The sequence below is a fragment of the Uloborus diversus genome, chromosome 6 (assembly GCF_026930045.1).
Source record: "Uloborus diversus isolate 005 chromosome 6, Udiv.v.3.1, whole genome shotgun sequence".
NCBI classification, from domain to species: domain Eukaryota; kingdom Metazoa; phylum Arthropoda; class Arachnida; order Araneae; family Uloboridae; genus Uloborus; species Uloborus diversus.
In genome coordinates, this window is record NC_072736.1 from 161,287,860 (window position 1) to 161,311,172 (window position 23,313).

Consider the following 23,313-nt stretch of genomic DNA (forward strand, 5'->3'; position numbering starts at 1 on the left):
ATGTTGTGCATAAAAGTCGATATAAGAATACATTAAACTTATTATACAATTACTCATCACTAGAATGAAGAAATTTTTTTTATTTACGGAACCTAACCCCTATTTTAACACTAATATTAAGTCTCAATTTACGCGGTTTCGATTTACGCGGCATTTCCGTGGAAAGTAACCCCCGCGTAAAAAAAACGAGGGTCTATACTGTATTTAAATGAAATTTTGTATTGAAAAGTTTTTTTTTTTTTTAACCTTTCCACAACTTACAACATAAATTCCCTTTTAGGCTATTGAAATACTGGCGAAGCTATTAAAATTCTGTATTCCCAAATAACATCTCCATGAAATATGCACGACATACAACATTGTTATGGAAGTTCTCGCTTATACGACAGATGAGTTTGACGATTATAAAACCTTAAACCTGTACACTGTAGAAAAAAATTCAGGAACTTCCTGGAAAATAATGGGCAGCTAATATGCCTAATTTTTGCCTGTAACATATCTGGTAAAACATGCCTGCTAAAAGTCAGTAACTTTCGTGAAATTTACTTTAAATCTGTCTGAAAAATTCAGGTTTTCTCAATGAAAGTCATTCATGTATCTGGAATAATTAGTAAGCTTTCTACACAACTTAGATATGTTTATAGTAATAGTTTGGCATCTTATGATTTGCCATAAAAGTTTCTAAAGCAAATATGGAAGAAACTAAGGCTGAATTGCAAGCAAATACAACAGAACAGCATACTTACCTGCAATTCTTACAAAGCACAATATCCAGCGACTGCACTGTATGTGTCCTTATCGTAATCAAGCTGAAGACGAAGGAACACCTGATAAACAAGCTGAGAATATCTTTAAACTGGTAACTAAAAATGTTTTTTACAAAAATAAAAAGTCTGCTTTCTTGCAACTTGTAGCAATCATTGAGAAGAGTTAAAATGGAGGGAGTGAAGACTTTCATTCATGAAAGCCAGACTCCAAGTCACGTGATAGAATTCAAAGCAAAGCATTGGAAGAAATCAGGTTTCTTTCTCCTGTTTCACCAACCATTAGTCAACCATTCGTCGTTGTTGAGTCACGTGACTTGGGGTCTTTGGGCCAGCTTTTGCTAAGCCAATGATTGGACTTGCTCTCTCCGTTTTAATTCCTGCTCTAAGGTGGCAATTTAGCGAACTTTGCATAAATATACTCGTTTATCACAAGAGACTGGTGGAAATCCGTAAATTCCCGGGACATTACTTGGACATAATCAGTGACTTTTCAGGATTTTCTTGCGGTGTACAGAATATCTATAAGCACAAACGAATTTAAAGGCTGTGTATCTAAAGGTTGATAAATAAATACTTTTTTGTCGAGAAGCAACAGGAAGTAACCAACGTGTTTTGTAGCCCAAATATACAGATTACTGTAGGCACGTGTTTCGGGGTTTCAAGGAACCCCTTTTTCAATGCAAAATAGGGAGATTTGGAACTTATCCCGGAAGTCTTTACATCCAAAAGCTCACTGTTTTGCATTGAAAAAGAGGGTTCCTTAAAACCCCGAAACACGTTTCTGCAGTAATCTTCAATGTGCTACCAAACGTTGCTTATTTCCTGCTACTGTGGTTCTAGTTTGACAGTTTTTAAAGCCCCTTTACCTATTTTTAATGATTATTTTGTTAAAACGCAGGTTTATATGACCACCAAGCAACTGTTCGAAATAACCAACGATGCAGCACAGCAAAGGGATATTTAGTTCCAGCTGAAAACCGTACTAACCTGGATATTCTGCCAAACGCCATGGTCACAAAAGTAAGCATTTTTTAGTTTCTTCTATATCTAGATATAGAAAAAAGTATAATGGATTTGAGAAAATTTTTGAATTTTGATGGATTTGCACGTTTTAAGTTGTGTTGTGTCCAAGGGCGGGTTCAAGGGAGGATCAAAGCGTCAGCTGACCCTTTCTGTGACAAAAATTTTATTATGACTATTATTAAACTTCAATTTTTTAAATTCGAAAAATTGGTACATGGAATCAATGTAAACCTTTTTTTGCTTGGTTTTGTAAATTTCTCATTGAGTCATAATTCAAAGGATTGACTGGGTTCGTTGGGCTACTCTGCGATAGGAAGTTTAAGAGCAGTAGCAGCACATTTTTCTTTTTTTTTTTTTTGAGCAATCACGATTGCTTATTGCTTTCATTTAACCGTTTTTGACGTTCCTTTGATATTTCCCACCGCCACCCTCTGCACCATCACCGTGGACAGGTGGGCTCCTCACGATGCTGCACCTATAGCGAAAGCCGTCTCCAGGTTGCATCCATGTCCTACACATACGCTCATACATACGCAGCTACACACACACACACGCACGCACGCACACACAAACACATACACACATACACCTACACACATATACACCTACACACACAAACACATACACACACAAACACACACGCATACATACACACACATACACACAACTACCCACACATTCCTGCCTGCACACAGACACAAACACATATGCCTACACACACATACACATACCCCCCACACACACATACACATACCCGCCCCCCCCACACTTATGCCAGCACACAGACACAAACACACATACCCCGTACACACAAACACCCTCCCCCCCACACACACACAAACACACACGCCTACATACACTCGTGATTGCGAAAACCATAATTTGAATTCAAGATGTCAAAATTCAAATTAATTTTTCTTTTTTTTTTTTTTTTTTTTTTTGTCATCTATTGTACTTGAGCTTTATTGTACAAGCTTGCTTATTTGGTTTACGCTGAAAATAAAGCACGAAAAAATCGTCAAATTCCAGCATTTCTCTATTGTTAATTTTGAATCCAAAACGCGTTTTTTCCCCAACATCTCAAAACTGCATTTCAGCAGACACTGCGCTTTACCATCCCAGGGCAGCATTGCTATTTTGAGTTTTTTAATCAGTTTCCAAAAAACAATCATCTCTAATGAGGTTTCACTTTTTTCAGAGCACTCTTCAACCTCAAATCACATGTCGTGTAGTGTGTTGTGTATGTTTTTTCCAACTATTTTATATCTGTAATCTCATACAGGGTGTCCAGCAAAAGACTCCCTGGTTTCAAAATTAAATATCTCGGAAACAAAGGACGATATTGGAATAAAATAAACGGTATGTTTATTGTGAAACCCATAAACATCATATACAGGAACTTGTAAATTAGTTTTAAAAAGTTCCAACAGGTGGCGCTGCACGCTGTAATTGCAATAAAAGTCTGCATAAATAGTGCTGTGAAGAGGTTGGACGATACTTTCTAGCGTATATGTAAGCATATCTGAGAGACTAAACTACTGCTGAAACAACAAACCTCTTCACAGCACTATTTATGGAGACTTCTATTGCAATTATATTGTGCTGTTGGCAGTTTTTTAAAATAATTTCCGTATTCCTGTATATGATTTTAATGGGTTTCCCAATAAACATACAGTTTATTTTATTCCAATATCGTCCTTGGTTTTCGAGATATTTAATTTTGAAACCAGGGAGTCCTTTGCTGAACACCATGTACATTCAAAGCTTACGGTAACGTGACCAGCCTGTCTTCCTAAAGAAACATGGCTTTGGATGAAAATTTAAGGGAATATGATCCCTGGCGCAGGCTGCGCCATTGAAATTTTTAGTGGTGGAGGGGGCTCTATCGCCCTTGGAGGGATGGGCACTCCTGCTTAACTGAAATTTTTTACGTCGTAGGTGTAACGCTGGCAATTGAAACTTGACCCCCCCCTTACAAAAATTTCTGGATCCGTCCCTGGCTGGGTCCATCTTGACCATTTATCTGGGGTGAGTCTAAACTATTGGGCTAATTAGTTAAGGGTTACTATGGGGGGAGGATAAGGAGAAAGAACCATAAGGAACATATGGTAGCAAACGCAATGCTGACGCGCTACATGGACACAAAGTCAGAAACTGATGGTCTAAACTACTGCGTTATAAAGATGGACGTTAAACAGGTCATAAAGTTATCACACAGACGATTTTACACAACATTTTAGATTTTCAGAAGAGTTTAAAGCGGTTGATGAAGTTTAAGGCTAGCAGTGGTAATACGTGCGCCGCAATGTCAAAGCACCTTGCTGCCGCAATAACGAGCCATTTTGGTAAATTTTCATCGATCGCTGCGCTTTTGTTGCGACGCGTGTATTTGAGCTGCTACTAGCCGAAACTTTTAACAGCTGTTCTAAACCTTTCTTAAAAACTAAAATGTTGTGTAAAACCATCTTTGTGTAATAAATTTGTGACTTGTTTTTGCATCCATCAGTTTCTGCCTTTGTGTGTATGTAGCGCGTCAGCATTGTGTTTGCGACCATATATTCCTTATGATTCTTCCTTCTTACTCTCCGTTCCACACCTGTTAAAGTATTTCTCAAGAGTTTCGACTCACCCTGTATATGTGTATAGTATATGCATGTATGATACGACAGTAGTAATATAAACTCGTGAGAATTAATAAACCTGAGAAAAAAATATTTTATCTCACAATCGATAAAGTCATGTACAATCGGATCTCAATAAATCGAAGCTTATAACTCGAATATTCCTTAATCTCGAAGTTTTTGTTGAGTGCCAAACTCTTGAGACTGCTGTGGAAACTTCCCATAGCTCGAACTTCCAATAACTGTTACGTTTTAGCCGGTCCCTCTCGACTTCGAGTTATCGAGCGTTGACTGTATTTCCTATTTCGATAACGCTTATGTTTTTATTTTCAATAGATACTACTCGAAAACAAAAGGGCTACAGGTGTTCAATTCGATTATAAAGGTGCAAGCTACGTAGTTCAAGCAAGAAACGAAGTCATTGTGTCTGCAGGGTCCTTGAATACTCCTCAGCTTTTGATGTTGTCTGGCATTGGACCCAGCGAGGAGTTGAATAAGTTCAACGTATGTAAAATTTTCAAACCTAATTCTTAAAAATTCTGTTTCAGGAAACGTTTAAATTTTTGTTTTGCATAAACTGATGAATTAAATAACTTAAATTCCAAAAAATGTTTGAAATTTTACTACAATAAGTAGGGTTATAGCTAGGGTAAAAGAAAACAGAATTTCAGTTCTTTAACTTTTGATCCTCCCCTTTGTTTTGGATGAATTGAGAAGGAAAATTGTGTGCATTGTGTCCAAGACTAAAATCCTAGATCTTAAATACCGTCATGTCTGCCATCTTGGGACTAAATTCCGCTTTCTTCTTATGTCTGCTTTGATGAAGCAGAGTGTTGTGCTTGATTATGGTGCTTCTTGATTGTGGTCTAATATATAGTTAGTAAGATGCCACAGACAAGAAGCAAAGTACGCTACTTCAACATCACAGACAAAATAGGAAGAAAGCATCGTTAAGCCCCAAGATGGCGAGCAGAGACACGTCCACCATCTTGGGCTCAATGCCGCTTTCTTCTAATATCTGCTATAATAAAGTAGCGTGTTTTGCTCCTTGATTGTGTATTAAGAAGTTAGTAAGAAACCACAGTCAAGAAGCAAAGTCAACTACTTTTCTATAGCAGACATAGGAAGAAAGCATCATTTAGCCCCAAGATGGTGGACGTGTCGCAACTTTATTCTATGAATCACGGCTTTATCTAAGACTTATACTCTCTCTGTGTGATTGAGTATGAAAACTTTATGACCCTTGGATCGCGAATGAGTCCATGTTTTTTCTTTTTCTTTTTTTTTTTTACCTTGGCGTGTTTCCTATTTACCCCAGAGACCAAGGGGTAAATATAAACGCCCCCATCAATTTGAAGCTTAAGAAGTTCTAAATCAAAAAAGTTCTGATCAAATTGTAACCCACAGGTTACATGCGACACGCTGAAACTTCCAAATGTGATCTGATGTCATTTAAAGAGAAATATTACACAATAAACTTAATTATGCGTTGTATTCACGCAAAATAGACACAAAGGTGTAATTTACATCAAAATTTATAGTTCCAAATAAAATTAGAAAAATGAAAAATATAGATATTTTCAATGGGGGCGTTTCCTTCAGTCTAAAGTACTACTTTTAGTAACCGAAATGAAGAAGCAAAAAAATAACATAGCGCCAAAAAAAACTTTTATGTTCCCAACATTTAATTTTTAATTTTTTTATTGTTAATATTTATTTCTTTATTTTTTTATTTATTTTATTTTATTTTATTTTTTGTTTTGAATGTCAGATTTCTAAAACAAAATATTTCATCGTGTGACGTCACAAGTGAAGACAGCCATCTTCAATCGGAGAGGCATGGCGTCGAGTCCGTGTGGGCTGTGGTGCTCAAGAACCCCTCAAAATATAGGTAGGGGTGCCAGTCTCCCCCACCACCAGTAAGCAGAAAAAAATGGGAATACAATAATATATTTCGTAAATAAGGATGACCTCCATACTAGGATCAGAGATCTGCGGTAAAAGAAAGCTGCTTGCATTTCCTTTTTTTCGTTTGAATGGCATGACGGCCAAAACACCTCACCTTTCAAGAATTTTGCTCTTACTTTTTCATAATTTAAAGAAATTTATTTGCTAATGAATATGCCATATTTGTATCTCATGTGTTTTTTATGTGCATGCGAAAACGTTCGAAGGTCACCTGATTTGATATTTATTTAAAACATCGATTTTGGAAAACATTAATGGAACTACCAAGAAATGTTCATTCTCGCATACCATGTAATCATGTTACTTAACGATACTATACATCTAGGGCGCCCACATGGGGGCAAAGGGGGCTCGAGCCCCCCCCCCCTTTGAAATTAGAGCTTCCTTGCTTTTAGTACTTTTTCTTTGCAAAAATGTAAAAACATTTCTTCCCCAGCAGTTAATGAATAAGTTATTAAAAATGTCAAATTTTAATAACTAATCTGTACTGAAATCGGTTTCAATGGGGAAAACATCCTGCTATGTCATAGGGAAAATAACTGAGCCCTCCCCCCCCCCTAAATTTTGCATATGGGCGCCCTTGATATACATTACTTTTTTTAAGTAGAATTTTGAACAAAGCGAAAGTCTTTGAACAAGTGTAAAAGTTTCATAAAAAGTAAAAATAATTCCTCAATTGAAAAACAAGCTAGCAAATAAAATGCTAAATTTCCCCAAAACAGTGCACCAACAGGAGAAAACAACATTAAGGTTTTATTAAAATGTAATATGATTCTATAAAAAGTAGTTAAAAGTAATAAAAGTTGCATTAAAGCATGAGAAACGAAACTTGGCGGCGAAGATTTTTTCCGCTAATTTAGGAACTGAAAAAGTGCCATTAAAATCATTGCAATGCTTGTAACGGAAAAGTACCCATTTACTCTTTTAATTTACCATTCAAAGATATATTAATACTTTGTATGAATCCAGAAAATGCACCAAATGTTTCCTGTGCAGGGTTCCCAATTCTCTTTTTCAGATACCTGTCATAGCAGATCTTCCAGTTGGAAAAAATTTACAAGATCATGGTGGACCCAATCTTGATTTCGTAGTTAATATTCCAATTCAGACATCTGGTGAAAAGCAGAAAAACAGCTCAGTTGTTAAACAGTACATTTACAAGCGATCAGGTAAGGCATGGTAATTTGGCTTCAACTCGAATTTAACTATGGTCAACTGGATAAAATGTAAAAGACTTTTACATCTATAATTGTCTTCTTTATCTTTACTAGTAATAAAGCTGAAAGTCTCTCGGTCTTGATATCTGGATGTCTCTCTGTCTCTGTCTCGAGATACATCCATCTGGTTAGTCATTGGCCAAGGGGCCCTCGGGGGTGATGTCTGTCTGTCTGGATGTCTGTGACGCGCATAGCGCCTAGACCGTTCTGCCGATTTTCATGAAATTTGGCAGAAAGTTAGTTTGTAGCATGGGAGTGTGCACCAAGCGATTTTTCGAAAATTTGATTTTGTTCTTTTCCTATTTAAGTTTTAAGAACATTTTCCCGAGCAAAATTATCATAAGATGGACGAGTAAATTACCAAGTTATCACAACGTGGAACCGTAGCATGGGCAAGCCAATTCGCGAGAAATTCACCATCCATTATTTGTAAATATACAGGCGAACCAAAAGACCTTTTAATTTTCTACTTCGAGCAAAGCCGTGCAGGTACCACTAGTTACCAATAAAACCACACTGAAAATAAAAAGTTGCAGCTCCGCGGTATAGCCCATTACTTTCATTGGGAACAGAGTCAGAGCCCATTTTAATACTTTTTCGGAATTTTAATGGGGTTGTTTCTTTCAGTAAAAAGTACTTCTTTTAGTCACTGAAATTGATAGAATAAGCAAAAAAAAAAAAAAAAACATGGACCCAGAAAATACTTTTGTTTTCCCAACACTTATTTTTTAATTAATTTTTTAAAAGGTCCGATTTTCCAAACAAGGCGTGGTCTTGATGACGTCACAAATGATGCACTTTGGCGCATCTTTCTACCGCGTTTCCACGTTATGATAATCAAGAAGCGAATTCAATTATTGCGCTCTACGCTCGCTATCAACCCTATCGTTGCCAATACGCGTGAGTAAAGATGCGAAATAAATATTTTGCTCCGTGGATGGCAAAGCTGATTGGCATTTCATCATTTGTGATGTCATCGGCAGAAGCGTAAACAATGAAAGCGCACCGATTTAAGTAATTTTTTTTAAAAAATATTAAACTTAAGCAAATTATTTAAAAAATGGTAAGATCCTATGTCTTTTTTTAACATGATCTTTCAGAAAAAAATACTTCTAAAATTTTGGAAACGACTCCATTCCAATCCAGGGGCGGTATTTCAGCATTTCATTTGGGGGGTCGAGTTTCTTAAATACGAATTACCTCAGTATGGAACAAAACACACATTGGCTAACAGCAAGTAATCACGATATGAGGGGGGGGGAGACAGCATAGTTAAAGAGCCCCAGAAAAGATATTTGTTGATGCGAGATATGTGTTTCAAAAATAGTAAGTATTTTTAAAGAGTATCTATGAAAGCATACTATGATGCATTGAGCAGCTGAAATGTGTTTCTAGCAGAAGAAAGTGATGAACACTCATTAAATAGACACACTTAAAGCGTAACAATGAGAGTAACAATGAACATAAAATACCAAGGCATTTTCTTCTGAAAAACATGCAGCCACACGACTTACACGGGCCTCTCATAACCATCGTTACACAGAGCACACAAGAACGAGATATTCAGCTTATATGAGAAATTTACGTCTTTCGTTAAAATTAACCATGATTCTTCATCAGTTTTTTCTGTTCTGAAAAGGCCGGTAAAGGCTTGATGAATTTCTAATAATTTAAAAAACGGAAAATACTTGCTCTTGTCTGGAAATGTGTCAAGTTTCATCAACCATTACGAAGAACCAGCAAGATTGTTCTTCAACTTTGATTGGCGATTTTCGTAAATTGAATTTGCTCACTTTTTATCATTCCTCTCAAAAAATTTGGGGGTGCGACCGCCCCCTCTTGACCCCCCTATTTGCCGCCCCTGTTCCAATCTTTACTGAGAATTTGCCGTCAAAGTCAATAAAAACAACAGGAATATTCTCTCTCTCAGTTCTAGAATAAAATTGAATTCCTTTCATATCAATAGTTGAGAGTTTTCGTTCATTTTTCCAGGGGAACTGGCAGCAGCTGATGGGGAAATAGTCCAGTTGTTTTTACCTAGCACCTATGTTCCACCTGGCGAAGACAATCCTGATTACCAGTCCCATTTCAGCGAAACAACCACCGATATTGCCAAGAAGTACTTCGGTCTCACTCCCGAGGTAATTTTTCATCAGTGTAACTTTTAGAGTTTTTTCAAAAATATTTTTTCCTGAAAGAGAGCATGGTCGAGAACATTGGATTTTTCTTAATTTTGACTTATTTTCAGGTAGGCGAGAACACCCTAAATATTTTTTTCTTCAATATTCATTGCACCTTTCTGAAACTTTATACGATTATTGAACATGACATAAATAACACATTTTGACTGCTTATTTGTTGGAGAAAAAAAAAATTCGATAGGTTTTTGAGCAACCACGATTGCTTATTGTTCTCATTTGACTGTCCTTGACGTTACGCTGATTTTATTCCCCCCCCCCCCGCCTCCCTCTGAAGCACCACCGTCGGCCGGTCCCTCCCGATGCTGCTCCTCTCGCTAAAACAGTCTCCAGGTTGCGTCCATATCCAACATACACACACCTGCACACTCCTACACACACGCATACATACACACACACTCATGCCTACACACAGACACAAACACCCACGCATACATACACACACGCTCATGCCTGCATACAGACACAAACACACAAGCATACATACACATACCTATACACACACACTCACATACCCACACACTCATGCCTCGACACAAACACACACGCCTACATACACACACACACTCATGATTGCGAAAAACATAATTTGAATTCAAAAGGCCATAATTCAAATTAATTAATTTTTTTTAATGCCATATTTCCTTAACACTTCTAGTGCCTTCATTTTTTCATAATTTTAAAAACTTTTGATATGACCCTCCAATTTGAAAATAATTCAATTAAAAACAGGTTTTATAGGTAAATGTTTGAGAATTTCCCCCGAAAAACGTGGTTTCTGCCCCCTAAGTTTAATTGATCATTATTTCAAAACCACATATTGCATGTACATTAACTTTTCGAGGTTTATATCACAGTAATATGTTCAATGACCACTTTTGCAGCGTTTCAAATCTTTAAAGTTAATACTTTTTTCGCTAGAGCTGTTGGCGTAGATAAAAACTTGAAAACGTGGTCATGAGAAAATCAAGAAAGAAAATTTAAATTTCAGTTATAAGCAGCGCATTTGAGTTTAGTAAATTTCCTCTAGTTTTCTCAATAATTCATCGATTTGAAAAACAATTGCGAATTTAGAAAGAAGAACACTAGGGCTCTCTAAATTTCTCAAAATCGATTTTCGAAAATTAGGGTGTTCGCCTACCTTAAAAGCAGGGCCCGACTAGCTAAAAGAAAGGCCCTAGGCCCACAATAGTTTGGCGGCCCCCTGAAAACATTTTAGCGGAATGCAACGGTTTTACTGGTTTGGGGACAGCCTGAATGCATTTTTAGCCTTGGGGCCCCCTTTGTTTATTACAGAACTATGTAAATCATGTGCATTTATGAATCCTTTTTGGGGCTCCACATAATTGTGACATTAAATTTGCTACTGGCAGAATGAATTAAAAGTATCCTTTAAGGATGTTTTTTTTCCTACTAACAAGTCATATTTTATTACTATTTTGAAAATACACTTATTTTTTGTATAGTTCTAATGCTATAAAAACTCTTTAAGTAATTTGGGGCCCCTTAGAAGGATAGGGCGTCAGGCCCAGGCGGCCTGTGCTGTAGTCAGGCCCTGCTTAAAAGAATAAAGACGTTCTGACGTTAAAGACGGTATATGCGTCCATGACTAAACTACTTTTTATCAAATAGTTATAAACTAGCTTTAAAGGATCTTGAATATTTTAATTGATTGCAAAAATATATGTATATGATTGAAAAAAAATAGGGAATGAGTATGTACTGCGATCTGATGGAAAGCAGCAATGTCAGTTTCTTAAGAAAAAAACACTTGAAAAACTTTAATTTTAAAAAAATCTCTACTTTAACATAATAAACCACACTGCAGGTAAAAATTACGCTTGCAGAAAACGTGTTGGGGGTATTCTTGAAAGGATCTAGTTTTGGAATTCACAAATGGGGGGGCTGCTACTAGTGATTGACTACATTGATGAAAAACTTGACATTGATAACACAAGACAAACCTGCCCATTACTAGTAAGCTCACCATTGGTTGAGCATGGCGGGCTACGTGGCTTTAAGAAATAGTAGAGCCGCTTACTCTTTGATGTGAGTTCGCAATAAACGATGCTTGTATAACTCTACTGAACATTTATTACAACACAAACAAAGGACATTTACAACATGAATTCAAATAAATAATACTTATGAGTTGACGAGATATTTTAGAAAGAATAGAAAGTGATGCAGTAACGCTACTTGACTTATAGCTACTACGGAATCGCTCGTTCTATCAAGATAAATAAATTTAAACGTTGCCACTCACGCGAGCACTTCAAAAAGTAATTAATTTAAATGCATAAGGCTCAGCTGCAGCTGCAGACGATAAGAACTACCAACACAGCCTTCTATATTCCGTAACTCATCATTTACCCTTGTCTTCAAAGGAATCAGTTTTCGTTGAAATTGACGTTAAGTCAACTTTCGAACAGTGTTGACTTTTGCCCTTTTGACAAAAACGGATTCAAATACGAAGGAGTGTTTCGTTTTCTTTTTCCTCTATAACTGTTGTAAAACGATTCGTTTTTCACCGCAAGAACCATGAATCTTGGTGCTGCCAACTCTGAACTTTGCTTTTGTTGTAGGTATATAATCAAGTTTATAAGCCTTATGAAGGTAAACCGTTGATATCTTGCTACACAACTTCGATTCAACCAAAAAGTCGAGGAACTGTAACTATACAGTCAGTAAATCCATACGATGCGCCTATTGTTGATCCAAACTACTTCGATGATCCTCAAGATTTGGACGTCGTTGTTCAAGGTAAAACGAAATAATTTCTATGATGACTAATTTCAATAAAATGAGTTGCTATTATGACTAATTTCTATAAAGTTAATTTCTATTATGACTAGTTTCAATAAAATTAATCTCTATTATGACTAATTTCAAGAAATTAATTTCTACTATGACTAATTTCAATACAGTCGTTCAGGGTGTCTTTGAGTCATTCCGGTTAACATTGTGCCGATTCAAATTGTTTAGTATAGTCGAATTAGGAAAAAAAATGAGAAGTACCGTCCATAACTTAACGAGCCTACTTTCCTGTATGCCACGTCGACTTTTTAGCATCTGATTAGCTAAGACTGAAAATTATATCAAACACACCTTTTTAACCCCCGACACACAAAGGAAGGGGGTTATAAGTTTGACGTGTCTGTGTATCTGTGTATCCATGTATCTGTGTGTCTGTCTGTGGCACTCTAGCGCCTAAACGGATGGACCGATTTTGAAAAAAAAAAAAAATTGCTCGAAAGAAGAGTTGATCTAAAGTGTTCTTAGCTAAGTTGCATCTTTGAATGACACTAATTAACGAAGATAATAATTAAAAGCCTCTAAAAAGTTTTTTCGCGATTTTTGCTGTGAAAACATAGTTAAAAATTTTTAAATTTAGTACCAAAATAAAGAGTATCTTTTCCAGTGTCTGATAGAATGTGTTTGGAACTTTCATGTATCATCGAATTCGAATTATAACGTTTTTATAAAGCAGATTTTAATGACGGCTAAGCCTTTATTCACACGATTGATAACCTTATTCATTGTTGGCCGACAAGGAAATTAAAAGCAATGATTTAAAGTTTTTATCTGTTGCCAGTTTCTGTTTAATAGCAAATAAAATACTTGACATTCATTTTTGATAGTACAAGGCTTTTAAAAGGATTTTTAATTTTCCCTCTTGATTCTACAGTTGCGACTCAATCGGGGGTTTTTAAAATTTTTCATTTTATCGTTGCTTGTTAACATTTTAAGCTGATTTTAGAAGAAAAAATATTGTGGGAACCCCATACTAGTATCTCTTTTTACGCCTATTTAATAATTGTTCTTTTTTAATAACTCAAACGAATGGGTGCGTGTACTCATGCACGAAGTTGGGATCCACACTTCGTGAATGAATATCTTTTTAGACATTTTCCTACCCATAAAAAAGTATGGTAAACGTAAAGAATTGTACTTTCAAATGTAAGGAAAAGTAATTAATTTATTAGCGTCTAGGGTCTAAATTTGCATAAAAACTCTATTGAACATGTTACACTGTAACAAATTTCGGAAACGTTTCTAGATATATCGGAAACGTTTCCGAAATAGTAGGAATCCTTCATCCAATAGCGAACTCCTCATTATTCAGAAAACTTTTTGTTATTTCAAGAAATCTAGAAGCGGAAGTGATGACGCAACGCTTCGAAACGTATTTCATCCTCCCAACACAGGCGCCAATGAGTCGGAAATAACGAGAACTTATTTTTTTTTTCTTTATCTATGGTTGCTGCAGTCAGCAACTGTTTAGCATTGGATTGCTTGTCATTTCATGTCTAGAGAGTAGTAAAATGTGTCGAAACTAATTTTACGCCTTTGCATTTTGGACTGCCCTTGATTTTTTAGACGATGTACGCAGCTATTAAGTTAGTTAATAACCATTTGCTTCTTTACAATTTCCAGTGCAACTATAATTAGATATATATTGTGTGCTCAAGCGTGAATAGTTTCAACACCCGTTTTTATACTTAATGAAACGAAACCCTTTGGATTACTTATCCAGTTGTAATGGAGGTACTTAGATTTTCTTCCGCTCATGTTCACTTGTAAGTATTAATGAATATTTTAAAACATGTTGTTATATACATTTATATTTTTGTTGATTTGCATTTGATGAGGATCCAATTGCAACTGCTTTTGGGTTTATCGAATTAATTTAAAGTTATCCTACATGCCTATGTGCGCGGTGTACTATTTGTTGTAACTAACTGAAACTGATTAATTACGCAAAAAAAAAAAAAAAAAAAAAAAGATTTATATTTGAGAAGCAATCACAGAAAAGTTATTTCGAAATACTTGGATGTACATACATTTTGGTTCAAAAAGACAAAAAATCAATTGTTTAATTCATTAAAAATATGGTAATGCAAATGTTTTCTAGTATTGTAATATGCTTCACAAAAAATGTGCCAGCATTATTTACCTTTTTTTATTATAATTTATTCATTCATTTAAAAAATATTTATACCATTAGAAAATGACCCAGTTATCAATTAGTAAGCAACATAGTTATGCAATTAATTCATGTGCTTATTCATTTTGTTAAATGTGGTTGACAATAAAAAATTCCTTGACATTAGTTGTTCGGTAAATAACATTTATTTCGTGGATATACTAGTTTAATGTAGGACAGTCAGGAGGAATGAGTCAGTGGCAAAAATGGAACAGCTGCATTTATGCCGAAATAAAAAGTAATATTATTTCATGTCATTGTTTTAAAAGTGATCATTTTTTAAACACTATGTTATTAATATACATTGTACATATGGGGAGAAGACGAGGGGCGTTCACCACGCAGACTGCCATTGACATTTTCAGGGATTGCTTATTTTAAGGGGGGGGGGCGCTTTATAGCATTTTATGGGTGCACCATCACTCTTATGGTGTGAGGGAGATTCTCGTATATATGAAATGGAATAATCATGCAACAGAATTCAATGTTTTAATAAATAAAATATATAATGCATTTTGCGCACATTGTAAAAATTAAATCAGTAACCTATTTTGATTAAGTTTTTATATTTGTGATGAACTGGAAAAGGGCAAGAACAGAAGAATCAACCCGAATGGTTCCAGCAGGAGGACTTGGTGTCATATTTAAATTCACCAATTTCTCTGTTGGTACTTTTCGGTACACTTTGTGCGCCAGAGAAATTGACTTGAGGTGAACGAATTCCGGAACGCGAAGGGTATGTAAGTTCTGTCAAATTTTATTCGAAAATAAAAGCTATCAAGTTTGATACAAGATATGTTTTTAAGTTCTGCATTAAAAATACAATATGTTGATAATTTTGTCTTGAAAATATTGAGAGAAAAAGTGAAGTTTAAGATTGTTTAACAAACAATCCCTCTTTTGAGAAAGTACCCCCCTCCCCTCCGCTGACGATTTTGTGATTAAGAATGAAACTACTATATTATTTCATAAATTTTCAAAAATTTATAACTGCGCATATGTTATGCTGTTAACCATGCTATTTGTCATTAGAAAATCAGAAAGAAAAAAAAGAAAAATCCACGAATGATTCTAAAATTGCTTGTTTCATTGCTCTTATATATGAAAGAATTGAAACTGATATGGTATGCAATAGTATAGTAAAGAATGATATTTTAGAAAAACTCACGGAAAAAATATTCCGAAATTCTCGGAAACGTTTTTGAAAATTGTTTGGGAATTCCGAAATACTCGGAAACGTTTTCGAAACTTTCATGAACCACAGCTGCACAGAATACTCAGAAACATTTCTGGAAATTACGGAGAGAGGATTCCGAAATACTCAGAAACATTTCTGGAAATTACGGAGAGAGGATTCAGAAATACTCAGAAACATTTCTGAAAATTACAGAAAGAGGATTCCGAAATACTCAGAAACATTTCTGGAAATTACAGAAAGAGGATTCCGAAATACTCAGAAACATTTCTGGAAATTACAGAAAGAGAATTCCTAAATACTCAGAAACGTTTTTGAAAATTTCATGAACCGCAGCTGCACGATATACTCAGAAACGTTTCCGGATTTTTTTTACAGTGTACAAAGAACAAAAATACAATATAATTATTAGTGTCGAAGAGTGAGTCAGAAAATACTCTAAATAGTTAAAACAATAGTTTGTCGCGAATCAATACAAAAAAGTGTGTTACAGAGATTCATTATCGACAATTTTTGCATGATTGAATGGATATTTCGTCAAATATCGCCAATAAAGCCAAATTAAACCAGGTTAGAAAAAATAGGTTTGCACCAACTTGGCGAGAAATCTTCAAATTGCCGACAAAAAAAATGGAGGCCGAAAACTTGGCTATAGATCGCTAAGTGTCTGCAGTGAAATAAGCACCAAAAGGTATAGACGACGCTTTTTGAAATATTCGAATGCAACCAAAAGGAGAGGTGAACAATTACACCTTACTCAGTGTTCCACATACATAATTTCAACCTTCTAACGCATTAGCGTTTTTGAGTTATGAAAGATACATTCATATACAGATACACGTACTACATACATACGCGCATACAAACGTCACGAGAAAACTCGTGATATTTAACTGATTGGTAGTCAAAATGATCACTTCGATTGTCCATGCGTCCTTATAGGCCAGTGGTTGGGGAGTGAAAAAAGGTCGAATACGGAAGTAATTGGTGGAAAGCTGGAAATTGTTTTAATTTATGCCGTATGGGTCTGTAATGACCATACTAAGTTTTCCCCCTTCTACTAAGTGAGCTTTCGCCACAGCGTCCAAATTAGTGCCAAAAAACACCTGTTTTTTCATTAGTGTTAAAATATCTCAAAAATGGCTCTTAAAACGACCAAAAATACATGCAGGTTTCTTGTAGAGCACAAAATACTGAACAAAATGAGTACCTACAACCTGCATTTTTGTTAAATATTAAGCTCACAACTCTATTTCAAAAATTGGCTTAAATTACTAATTAAGCGCTTAAAGCCAGAACGCACCTCGTTCCTACGCTCCCTAACGTAAAAAAATGGCAGGAAAACTTTATTATGTTCATTATTGTAATAGAAATATATCGTAGGTGGAATAAAGGTACGAATGAGAAGGAAGGAAGTTGAAAGTAAGGAGGGAGGGGGGGAAACGCGTATCCAGGTTAATTATGCTAACCCCTTCCCACTCCCACCGGCTCTCCCTTTCTCCACTGAAATACCTTCGTTCCCTCCCTTCCGTCCACTCACCCCTTTCTTAGAGGCCGAATAAACCTTTTTATGCTGATATTTCTCCCATTTGCTAAAAATTCCGGAGGGTGGTTTCTTAAAATCGAAGTTTTAATGCATTTACAATGGGAAACTATTATACAATATATTTAAAAAAACAGCTTTTATGGCTAAGAAGTTGTTTAATTATATCACCCTCTCAATAATTAACGATTCGTTTTGACACAATAACCATTTAAAAAAAAATAAAAAAGCGGGGGACGACATATTTACCGTTAAGTTTGTTATAATCTTTTATAAATTCTTCGTGGATTTTCCTCGAAATCATTTAAAACCTATCATTCAGATACAGTAATGTTCTTTTTTTTTTAATGTACATAATAGCCAGAATATTTAACTCAGAATATTTAACTGTTCTTGCAAAATAATTTAGCAAGAAGGAATTCAAAATTCTTAATATTGAAAATGAAAGTTCATTGTTGCCTGCTTACATGCTATATCATTTTGAAAAATCCCCATAAGTTTGCTGTGTGATACAATAACTGAAATAAATTTAATCAAATTTCATGTATCTGAAATCAAAAACTGAAGATACGATCTATTTTATTCTTAAAACGATGTTTGCAATGTGCAATTATGAAATAAAACTCTAGTAAACTTTCCAGCTGCAATATGCAATCGAAAATCTTATCCTGAATAATTGGTAACAGATCCTAAATTATCGACGAACTTGACTGCAAGCGTCGAGATAACAGAAAATTTGGTGTGCCAGGCTTGTAGAGTGAATTAAGATTTTTTCTTAGAAATGGTAACATTGAGGGGAATTAGCGACTTCCGGTTATACATTTATTTTTTAGCTTGAGGCAAGGACGAAACATCTCATATAGAACACAGGCTTATACACAGGTAGGAATTGCTTTTTAATAACTCATAGAGTGTTCATCTGCAGTTCATCAAGAATCACAAAACAGATATAACACCTGGTTTCCCTAAAAATGATTTTTGCAGCGTTGGAAGTGCTTAGTGACCATAATGTCCTTTGCGTTTTGTACAGACCATTCTTGCTCTCTTATGGCAGTAATGGTGTGTGTCAGAAGCTGTTACATAAGAAAATAAGAGCTGTTTTGAAATCTGGAATGTTGCCCTTTGTACCTCACGTTTTCGTAATTAAATATATTTTCTACAATTACGTGTCTAGTACCTTTTTAATTACTCTTATCTGTGTGTTAATTTGATCAATATTTCATTTTGCACTACTAGAATGCAAAAATTGAGTGTTCATTGAAATAAGTCTGACTGTTTATTTATCGTCAATAGTTAGATAAAAAGAAGATTACTTTTTATGAGTGATATATGAATACTGTTTCGAGTATAATTTCATCATACATACTCTGAGAAGCGAATTTTGTATTTCTGAACTTATTTTCTTTTATACTATTTTTAATTTCTTAGAAGAATTACTTTTAAGAATTACTTAGATATAAAAGCCGTGTTGTTAAATATATTGTATAATAGTTTCCCATTGGAAATGCATTAAAATTTCGATTGTAAGAAACCACCCTCCGGAATTTTTAGCGAATGGGAGAAATTTCAGCATAAAAAGGTTTATTCGGCCTCTAAGAAAGGGGTGAGTGGACGGAAGGGAGGGAACGAAGGTATTTCAGTGGAGAAAGGGAGAGCCGGTGGGAGTGGGAAGGGGTTAGCATAATTAACCTGGATACGCGTTTCCCCCCCTCCCTCCTTACTTTCAACTTCCTTCCTTCTCATTCATACTTTTATTCCACCTACGATATATTTCTATTACAATAATAAACATAATAAAGTTTTCCTGCCATTTTTTTACGTTAGGGAGCGTAGGAACGAGGTGCGTTCTGGCTTTAAGCGCTTAATTAGTAATTTAAGCCAATTTTTGAAATAGAGTTGTGAGCTTAATATTTAACAAAAATGCAGGTTGTAGGTACTCATTTTGTTCAGTATTTTGTGCTCTACAAGAAACCTGCATGTATTTTTGGTCGTTTTAAGAGCCATTTTTGAGATATTGTAACACTAATGAAAAAACAGGTGTTTTTTGGCACTAATTTGGACGCTGTGGCGAAAGCTCACTTAGTAGAAGGGGGAAAACTTAGTATGGTCATTACAGACCCATACGGCATAAATTAAAACAATTTCCAGCTTTCCACCAATTACTTCCGTATTCAACTACCCAACCACTGGGCTATTAGGTACATATGCACGTCCTGGTGGCCCAAAAAAGCAGCTCAACATTTACTCAAAGATGAGCAAAATTGAAATTTAGGCCGAAATTAGACGGATATTTTTCCTTGATTACAACACTCCCTTCACTGTGTGAAAGAAAGACCAAAAAAAAAAGTGAAAATGAAAGCATATCAAAATAAATACATTTTACTAACAAAATAAAAACAAATTGTTTGTTTCTCTTTTTTCCTTCAAATTGTTGATAAAATGATATGCTGTAATCACACTGATTGCAAAAATTTTAATTTGTCAAAAACAAGTGTTTTTTTTTCCCCAAGAGGGGAGGGGGCAAAGTTTCTCCGAGGAAATTAATACTACTTCGCTATATACAGGGTGTTCCGTTTTAACCTGCAAGACCTTTATTTTCGCAACCGTTAGTCCTAGATGTATACTTCCAATTGCTAAAATGTTCAAAATCAGATGCAGGGTTAAGATATTGAAAGTTTGAAGCAAAAACAAAAATGAGTCAAAAAATACAAAATTTATTTTTTATGCGGAATCTAGGTCCCCTAACTAATATTTAGAGAAATAATCGCCATTGAAAACTATTACTGACACAAAAAACTTGACATTTGTGCGACCAAAACTGAAGAAGATATTCCAGTTCAAAATTTTAAGCGACCATACAGAAGATGAGATGAAACTTATCGCCATTTCAGAAGAATGACAGGTCGTCAAAGTAAGAAAAACAAAGTATTTATATTTTTCATTGCTATTCATAAATAAATGCAAATGTTATGCCGTAATACGCAAAAACACACTACAAAACCTCAAACAATCTGAAAACCACACTCTATGCACACATGTAATTTTAAACACTTGTTAATAGCTATATTTTCCCCCAAAAGGTGTTATTGACGGCGAGTGAAAAGTGGTGTAAGTCACAAAACGCAGCGTTTCATATCTCGGTAAATATTGGTCGTACTAATTTCAAATTTTTGTGTTGAAATTGTTTTCCAATGAGATTATTTCCCTAAATATAGGTTAGGGGACCTGGGGCCGCATAAAAAATTAAATTTAGTATTTTTTGACTTATTTTCATTTTCATTTCAAACTTTCAATATCTTAACTCCACATCTAATTTTGAACATTTTTGCAATTGGAAGAACGCATCTAGGACTAACGGTTGCGAAAATAAAGTTCTTGCAGGTTAAAACGGAACACCCTGTACATAGTTATTACTTCAAAATGCTCAACAACTAACACAAATCTCATTGAATTTAGCTATGTTAACGTGCTTGCGAGTCGGTACAACACCACCGTTGGGCAACATCGTGACCCGCATCCAAACCCTTTTCCCCGGCTGCGAACAGTACGCTGGAAATGATCCCGAATACTTCAGATGCCAAGCGCAGTCCGTGATAACAACAATCTTCCATCCTGTGGGTACGGCAAAGATGGGAGATCCATCAGATCCGACCACAGTCCTGGATCCAGAGTTGAGGTAATGACGCTTTCAACTTATCATATGACTGAACTATTAGAAATAAACATTCTGGATTTGATATTCATTGACTACGGGCATGCAATATTGCGCTCCTGAGTAGAACTGCCTTTTTCAAGGCAATATGTCGGCTCCGCCTTTAGCCAATGACACAACGGCTGCTTCCTGAACCGGGGAATCAGTCCCATTTAAATTCTTGGTCCAATTTTGGAAAGAGAGAATTTTAATATTAATGATATACAGGAAAGATGTCGCGCTAATGAGCTTAGCGAAGATTATTTAAATATATTGTTACAAATCCTGTAAATAGTAATTATTGTAGTAACGTAACCTGTAAATAGTTTCCCGTTATGAATATACAACCCCTTAACATATGGCTAAAGTATACAACCCCCTATTCTTTTTTTTCTTATTTCATTCACTGATTTTATCAATGGAAGTGTAGTTGTAGAACGTTGTAGCATTTTCTGGAATATTTGAGAGATTTCTTTTCGGTGTATTTAAGCCGTTAGCGATGGATAAACAGTTAGTTTCGATTGATATTTCGAACTGAGAGCATTTTTGCTCTGTTTATAGCGAGGCATTTCGCTGTGTTGTTTTCGTATTTGGAAGTAAATACGTGTGTAAACGTTGAGTTTACGGTGTTGTGTGATAATTGCTTAATTGCTGATGAATAATTTAGCAGTTGTTGACGATCTTTCCTGTACATAGTGTAAATAAATTTCCTGTGCTTTTATCAAGAACTGTGTTTTCATTTCAAGAAAGTGGAAGTCGCACCGAATCCGTTACAATATGTATTGAAATAGCACTTAAAATTGTCAATGATTTTAATACTGTTCAATTCAATAAATCAATTTCATTTTCTGATTTTGCTACATATATTAAGATTGTTCACTTGAAACAACTTTTATATGAAAAGATTAATTCTGATAGATTTTTTGAGTACAGTATACGCATAACAGAAATGCAAAATGAAATTGACGAACTTAGAAAAATAAATGCCAACAGTGCTGGCTTTATTTTCTCTCTCCTCATTGGATAACAAGATAAAGAGACCACAAAATCCAAGATCTGATCCCCACATTCGAAGATCTTAGAAATGAAAAATGTTAAGGTTGCTTAAAAGTCAAAATTTTCAACGGTGAAAGGTATTTTTCTAAAGAAACCGATATAAAAAGCAGTATTTATTTACTGTCTGACCATGAGCACCGGCAGAGTCATACGAACGGAGTGCGTTTAATTTTTTTTTTTTTTTATTATTATTTATTTTATTTTTATTTATTTATTAAATTTTAAGAATATTTTTGTATCTATATACATAAATGCCTACTTCTGTACGTATGTCCGGGGTAAACTGCAAAACTACAGGACCGATTTTAACCATTTTTTCACCATAGATAGCTACATTATCAGGGAGCAACATAGGCAATAATTTATTTCTAAACAACTTAGTTTAAGAAAGTTATGATGGAAAACAGTAAATTTCATATCATTACCCCATCAAATGATTAAATATAAAACCCATTGATACAAAAAAATTGTTGCCTTACAGCAGCAATATTAATAGTAATCATAAAGAAAATTTTGAATCAAGGCTTCTCTGGAGCAGACATGAATTTAAAATCATTTAAATATTTGGAAACTCTACTTTTTGCACACTTAGAGAAACATAGTAGAGAACTTTTTGTGTGTGTGTGTGTGTGTACTATTTAATTAAATAAATAAAGCGCACGGTTTTTTTAGTGATCTTTGTTTTTGTTAGTTCATATTTTGGAAATTCTTCAAATTTTTATATGCTTAAATGTCGTTTTTTCATTTATAAAAGAACACTATTTCGTTCTTTATAGTTATTGCTATTTTACTTTTATGGGTAAGGAAGAAGCTCGATTTTTAATCACGTCAAAGCTATGTGTTTTGAGTTCTTTCAGTTAACACAGAAAACGAAAGAAAGTAGCGATTGTTTCTCACAATCATTACTGACCCAGGCAACGCCGGGTACTTTTGCTAGTTATTTTCATAATTGTTTTATTTATTTTGAATCGATCTTCGTTAAAATTATAAAAACAAATTTAATTTCTATGGTTACAATATATTTGTAGTTCTTCTTTTGCTTGAAAT

General features: G+C 35.0%; 1 protein-coding gene across 1 annotated transcript in view; it reads left to right on the forward strand.

The window, feature by feature from the left end:
• The window catches only part of LOC129224087 (L-sorbose 1-dehydrogenase-like), a 62,094-nt gene that overhangs the window by 37,671 nt on the left and 1,110 nt on the right, over positions 1 to 23,313 (forward strand). The window contains exons 6-11 of the mRNA XM_054858491.1: positions 1,666 to 1,787; positions 4,748 to 4,915; positions 7,398 to 7,548; positions 9,589 to 9,737; positions 12,380 to 12,557; positions 20,976 to 21,195. Of these exons, the coding sequence (XP_054714466.1) occupies positions 1,666 to 1,787; positions 4,748 to 4,915; positions 7,398 to 7,548; positions 9,589 to 9,737; positions 12,380 to 12,557; positions 20,976 to 21,195 (988 nt within the window). The remainder of the gene's footprint in view (positions 1 to 1,665; positions 1,788 to 4,747; positions 4,916 to 7,397; positions 7,549 to 9,588; positions 9,738 to 12,379; positions 12,558 to 20,975; positions 21,196 to 23,313) is intronic.